The sequence below is a fragment of the Halyomorpha halys genome, unplaced genomic scaffold (genome assembly GCF_000696795.3).
Source record: "Halyomorpha halys isolate HHAL.00 unplaced genomic scaffold, Hhal_1.1 Scaffold598.1, whole genome shotgun sequence".
Taxonomy (NCBI): Eukaryota; Metazoa; Arthropoda; class Insecta; order Hemiptera; family Pentatomidae; genus Halyomorpha; species Halyomorpha halys.
In genome coordinates, this window is record NW_027105473.1 from 74,195 (window position 1) to 81,581 (window position 7,387).

Sequence of the window (7,387 nt, forward strand, 5' to 3'; positions counted from 1 at the left end):
ATTTTTTTTAAATAACTATATAAAATAACTCTGAAGGAAAATAAAGCTTACTAGTTATAATTGACTTACAATATCAATTTCTGTGTTTAAACATGCTATCCTCTCTTGTCTAGGTTTATTTTCCCTGAGTAACTTACAATATCCCACTAAAACTTCTACTAAGTGTAAGAACCTCCATTCAGTTTCTGAAATGGTGCTTGGTTCCATTAATTTAGCAAGTCTCTGAAAAGAAAATTAATATTTTACATACTAGATCTTAATGTTTTAAGAATTTTTATATTACATCTTATATCTACATAAAATTAATAATTTCTACACAGATCTCTCAAATTATATTCTAAATAAATAACTCAATATCAGATATAAGCAAATGTCCTTTAGTACTTCAACTGGGGCAAGAAGGACAGATGTTATTTGCATAACTCCATTTATAAATGGTTGTACCATGCTTTTTAGTGTTTATATATTTTTTTATTAAATACCAGATTGGACTGGTGGGCCTCACATGGTTGATATAACAGAGTGTTTATATTTGAATCAATACATATTCACAGTTGGCCTTTGACTTTCCTAGAGCGCGTTCGATTGGGATGTTTACATTTTTGTTTTCACTTATTCATGCTATAAGCTATTATTATTGTTGTCGGATTTAAGTAATCCGAATTTTTCATTTTCTGATGAAGATTCTCCCCCCCTCCCTTGCCGCGGACACCGGAAGACTTCGAAGACGCTATGACTTCAATACTGTCCCAGCCTTATGGCATCATGCAAGCTAGGACCTGGCCTGCCCCTACCATAACGCCAGAGTCCAGGACATGCTGGCCAGCCACCGATCGAGATAGGCCTATCATTATTTCTGGCACCAGGCGAAGACACATGGTTTTCGCCATATCGCCCATCGCACACCTTGACGAGGAAAGCGACTAGAAGACGTAACCGCGGCGCGAAGACGTCACACATCAGATAACCACATAATTTCCATTAGTCCTGTGAGACCCCAATGCTCTGTCTGATAGTATCATACTAATGTCTTATATTATATTAATATTATCTTATATAATCAAGCTAATTTAGACATACACTAACACAATTTGCCCCCCAGGGATTTGGCCTTAAGAAAATATATATGTATGTTAATCACCAGAAAAGGTCTCACATTTTCAACCACCCCTTTGTTCTACACTAATTTATTATAATTTTAAAATACAATCAGGGTACCTGAAGTATAGCACGAGCAGGTTCCAATGTAAACATTTGGTACAATCCGTGTGAGGAACGAACTCATGAACTTATACTGAGACTTATTAAACTTTTACTGAAGCAAACTAATTAACGACATTTTTTGTGTGAGACATTTCGCCCACTTTTTAAATTAATTCTATTGATTGTTTATATTAATTATCTTATGATTAAGGTGTTAATAGGCGTAAAAATTTCGATCTTAATAGGTCTTAAGGTACGCGGGAGGCCAGTCTTATTGAAACCTAATCCGTTCAGTCGAAACAGTAAGGGCCACTAGGTATTTGAGGTCAATGTACGGAGTGCCTCATTGTTTACATTAGCACATTACAAAGCACATTACATTAAAAATATTATACATAGTACATGTGATACACGTATTTATAGATTTTAAAATAATTGCGTATGAAAGTAATTTATTGCATGTGAGTATATCTATTTATTTATTTAAAAATTCATCTAAAAAATAATAATTTATTATCCATTGTGTGCTTGAGTGTGTTCGTGTTATTTGTGTTGTATAATTGTTATTTATTAATTATATGTAATTTAATATACTTGCTTATTTAAGTTTAATTTAGTTTTTTGCAAGCTTCAAATATTCTCTCGAACTTGCAGACTTACACGATAAAGTAAGCTCACTGTACAATCATATTTATTTATATATCATTGAATCGTTTGTATATTTTTTATTTTAGTATCGGTTCATTCTTTCTATTCTAATAACAAATTTTAATTTTTAAAAAAATGGGTTTAAATAACGAATCAGGCACCAACATCGATCGGATTCGTTCACTGGAGCACAGCTACGACGCGTTAAGCGGGGTCTCCTCAAATTATGTTCGCTTGTAGTCGTCACCCTCATGGACGATGACTCGTTTATCGATTTTGAAGTCGATTATGACGAGTGCAAGACACTTTGGGCGGAATATAAGTCAATTTGGGATGAGTTGGACTCCGTATACGCATCCCGGGAGGCTTCTGCGATGCCTCCCGATTAGGAAAGCGGTAACGACTTTGTCCGGAACGATATGCGACAAGCCGAGGTGCGGTACCGCAAGATCAAGGCTCAGCGCGATTCCACTGCTCAGGGGGTCAAACCGGGTTTTGCCACTCCGACGTACCTGTCCCAACTGCCCAACATTCAGATCCAGGAGTTCGATGGCGACTCTTGGCCATGGTTTCGGGACACGTTCATCACACTTGTTCACAACAACACGCACATGGCTTCCGTGAACAAGATGAACTATTTAAAGAGTGTCGCGGGAAATCCGTCTCTCCCGGCCTTGCCCCCGTTGTGATGGGCACATGCCTCATATTTTCGCCCTTGACCCCTCAGGAGCGTAACTACTTTATCAAGTCATCCAGTCTGTGTCGGAACTGCCTGAGGTCGGGTCACCACGCTTCGAAATGCCCTTCGGAATTAGCGTGTTTGTTTTGTCGCGCCAAGCATCACAGCGTGCTGTATGTGGAAGGCCAATCGGGTTCCACCACCGCCGTCACTTCGCCCAAGTCCGGAAGCAGTAATGGGCACTTCGTGTGCCGTATTGCACGGGTCCAAGCATTCCACGTCCGCACGGTTACTGCTCGATTCTGGCAGCCAGTACACATTCGGGACTACCGAAATCGCAACGCGAATTGGCGGCCAGCTGCAACCCATCGACGGAAGAATTGCCGGTTTAGGAGGTACTCAAATCGCCAACATCAAGGGTTCGATGACGTTGCTACAAACCTTAAGATTCAAGCGCTAGTTGTAGAACGCATCACCTCCGACACCTCCGATATGCCGAGACGTCCGGTTCCTTCAAGCGTAGTCACCGAGTTGTCGCACCACGTTTTGGCCGACCCTTCCTTCGGTGTTCCCGGCCCCATCAATATACTCGCCGGCGTTGACCTATGCTCCCGCCTAGTTACTGGTGCTCCCACCAAGGCCTTCGGGGATGGTCACCTATACCTCCTGCCAACGGTACTTGGCAGTACCCCTATACCCCGATAGTCGTTATGGGAATTCATTCGGATAGGGCTTCGTCCACCGGAATCTCGCTCCTCATACGGGAAGATGCAACCGCTTCGAGTCGGACCAATTTTAATCGAAAACTCAACAACCTCGGTACAGTGAAACGTAGGCGCCCACACCGTTGCAAGCGGAAAACCAATCGGTCTGATGCATCCTCGCAAAAGCGTTACGGCTAGTTCTCGGTTTGTTTTTATGGTTCCCAGCGCACCTGCGCGTCGCTCTACACTAACACGCTTTCAGCATCTTACGTAACTGAGCCTTCTATCGATAACCTGGGCTTTTCAGAGTGGACAATGGTATTGAATCTCCTTGAGAGACAAAAGAAAATAAAACGAGGCTGGGTGAATCTATTTCAAACAGTTTACATGAAGCAACTGTACGATCTTTCCAGTTAAGTGGAAAATCAATCTCTGGCAGCAGCCCAAAATCAATCCTACTAAGCAAGGAGACAGTGGTTGTGCACTAGAAACCCTATTCACAAAAAGAAATGGAACTACCTAAAAACAAAAAAAGGATCTGAATGAATGGGCATATTATAAATATCACAGATATGTATGCCTTGAGGTAGTTTAATATTGATATGGTGATTCCAGGTAAGGCAGCAATCGAGGTGAATTCCCGGGTATCTTACTTTTTCACTGGCAGGATTCCATTTCATACTTTTTCCTTTGAGGATTAGATCTGGTGGGCTTCTGACAGTAAAAACTTTTGAAGTACATTTTTCAATTTTTAGGCTAATCATCTATTTAGTGAAGTGTTTTTATAAATCATTAAGGTGAATCTGCAAAGTATTTCTGGCTATTATTATCTCATTATGTTGAAAGAATACTATTGTATCGTCAGTGAACATAGCTATGGAGGTATGTGTGAACTGGATGATGTCGTGAAGATGGAAGTTAAACAGAATGGGCGAAAGAACTGAACCTAGAGGAGTACCGGCATGGATTTGTCTGACGGTAGAAATCGTGTCAATTATACGAACAGAAAATGCTCTGCCACTGAGGAGTGAGCTCAGAATGCCGTATAAGTACTTAGGAGAATCCACCCTCTTTAGCTTGAATAGGAAGGAGACCTTGATGCCATACCTCATCGAACACTTGATGGAAGTCCAAGAACGTAACCAGGGTGTGCTTCTTCATTTCTAATCCATTTATTATAAATTCCGATAGTCTTGCCAGTTGGTGAGAAGTGGAATGATTTTACTAAAAACCAAATTGAAAATCTAAAATAATTTTGGCTCTGGACCCATTCTTATATTCCGCGTTCTATCAGAAAGCTCATCATCATTTTCAGTGGCCATTAATCTACGAGCTTCCTCTTTAAGTTGTTAGAGGTCTATGGAAGTTAGAACCTTTCTTGATAAAATCACTCTAACCTGATCACTTAGCCTCTGTGGGCTTATATTTACATTTGGGAAGTATTCATTCAAATATCTCCGAATGCGGTTAAGGTATCCTGTTTTTCTGTTTCAAGGTTTTTTACCAAGGATTATTTTTTCTATTTTTTTTTCAGCCGACTCCCATTGGAGTCCTATACTGCCTAACTAAGGTTGGGGGTCAAAGTTTTTCATTTTCTGGGACCACAACTCAATGAAAGTAATCAACATCCCAGGCCCGATTCGAACCGGCACCACCAATAGACATGAAACTGGTAAGACTGTGTCTTAACCACTAACCTACAGGCGGCCCTACCAAGTATTATGTTATTATTATTAGAATATTTGTAACTCGGAAAATTGCAGTTGTAATATCAATAATTATAATTGTTACTTGTTATATAGTTACAGCCTAGTCATAACCTGCAACCTCTTTTTGGGAGGTCTTTATATTTTCAGGAAGGCAGATCATGTGAGGTGATGTCCAGACCCCAAAGGAGTCGAGTCAGTCCCCTGAAGATCACCGATTCTGTTCTTTCAATCTGTTCGTTCAATCCCTTGAAAAAAAAAAAGGGGCCACCTTCACATATTGAAAGAACAGAAACATACATCTCCTCAGTGATCTTTCAGAGGACTGACTCGACTCCTTTTTTTCTTCTTTCTCTTTGGTGATTTTTTTTTTAAAACTATGTCCCCACTTTATTTACTTTGGCTCCTCCTTCTAACAAACTAAATTGGCAGCTGAATACATGAGAGACATTTAACGTTTTAACCAGATTTATGTATTACTACAAGTTCGGCTTTCTTCCACATATCGGGAAAATATCCAGTATACAGACAACTGTTAAAAATTGACGTGATGAAAATGACAGCTTTCCTGGGTAACATTTTAAGAGCTATGGGGATCAAATCATGTCCAGGAATTTTCTTTATTTTAAGCCTTTTAATCAGTTCTTATATTTCTTTTGGGGTCCCAAATTGAGGCGGGAGCTGAACTATTGTGAGGGGGAGATTTAAATACTCATCAATTTTGTCATTATCTAAATTCAGAATTCTTTTGCGTTCTGTATTGGAGAATGTTTTCTCAAAAAAAATTGCAAACACTTCAGCTTTTTTGTCATTGCTGGTGATCAATTCATCATTGTCTACAAGACTTAGAATTTTCTCATGTTTATTGTTTATTCTCATATTTATCAGTAGACATACCTCCATAACTATGTTTGCTCATGATACAGTAATATTCTCTCAACATAATGACATAATAATAGCCAGAAATATTCAGCAGATTCACGTTAATGATCTAGAACAATACTTCACTAAATTGATGGTTATTCTAAACATTGAAAAATGTACTTCAAAAGTTTTTACTCTCAGATACCCACCGGTACTAATCAAAGGCAAATGTGCAAAGAAATCCTGCCACTAAAACAGTAAGAAACGTGGGAATCCACCTCGATCGCCGCCAAACCTGGAATCACCATATCAATATTAAACTAACTCAAACCTACGCTAGGTGAGCAATGCTATACCCCATCATAAATAGAAAATCCGAATTTAAACCAGAAACAACTATCCTTATTTTTAAAACAATACTCAGGCCACTGCTGATGTACGGCTGTGAAGTCTGGGGAGCGGCATCCTTTACGAAAAGGATAAAATTACAATCATTTAAAAATAAAGTCTTAAGAATCACAGTGGATGCTCCTTGGTTCGTAAGAAATAGCCAATTTCATCAGCAATTAAAAATGGAATCAATAGAAGACTACATCAAAAAACGGTTCATAAAATTCCACTCCCAGTTACCGACAGTTAAATGAGCAATGACTTACAACTTGGGAAATCCAAGACTGAAGCCCAGGCTGCTGCAGGACATCCTGTTATAAATTATATATTGTAATATCCTCTTTTATGAGTAAATAGTTATTTTTATATATAAATTATTTTAGTTATGTTTTTATTTTATGTATCAACGTTAAATATTGTAGTATTAAACTTAAAAGCAAGCGAACCAATATTCATTGTCTATAATAAATACATTATTCAAAACAAAGCCAAGATCAGGGTGCGAGTTCTTCCAAAAGTCTGTTGAATCGCGGCCATGTTGAGCAGATTTTTAACTTCCCATCATATTTGAAATTACAATACATTTAAGAAAAAATAAAAGTTAAGAATAAGTATTAAAGACAATTATTCATAAAGGAAATCATAGGAAAAAACTCAAAACCATAGAGCTACAATTGATGTTGAAGGGGAACGAGAGAAGGGGAAGGAAGAAAACTTAGTTTTATGGACTTTTGTTGCTTAGGCGGGAGATGGATGATATCGCCAAGAGGCAGGATGTCCTGTAGATCCCTTGGCTACTCTCAGTGGTAGACATCTTGAAAAAAGAAGACATCGAAAGGTCACTTAAGAAGAAAAAGGGACTCTTTGTTTGGTTCGCCAACAACCACTTTGGTGGATGAGAAGTGAGTTAAAAACTGTCAGGAAACCAATGCTATGTTTCATTAATGTTTGTTAGCAGAAAGATAGCCAACAGTCAGTGTTAGTTTGTTGAGAAAATCATCAAACGAAGATTCTATGAAATTCGTTAGTTTTGTTCTACCTAAAATTAAATACATTTGTAAAAGAGATATTAATTTAAATTAAGTGTTATTAAAAATTAGTGTTCTGATTGCCTAGAAACCTGCTCTGAGGACAAGAGTCTATAATATTATATATAATTAAAAATAAAAATTCTCATGTTTATTTAATATTAA

The 7,387-nt window shown here is 38.3% G+C and overlaps 1 protein-coding gene across 1 annotated transcript in view; it reads right to left on the bottom strand.

Moving 5' to 3' along the window:
* LOC106684648 (dynein axonemal heavy chain 10) overlaps positions 1-7,387 on the bottom strand; it is a 114,757-nt gene that overhangs the window by 34,968 nt on the left and 72,402 nt on the right. Inside the window, exon 27 of the mRNA XM_067051521.1 lies at positions 70-222. Coding sequence (XP_066907622.1) covers positions 70-222 — 153 coding nt within the window. The remainder of the gene's footprint in view (positions 1-69; positions 223-7,387) is intronic.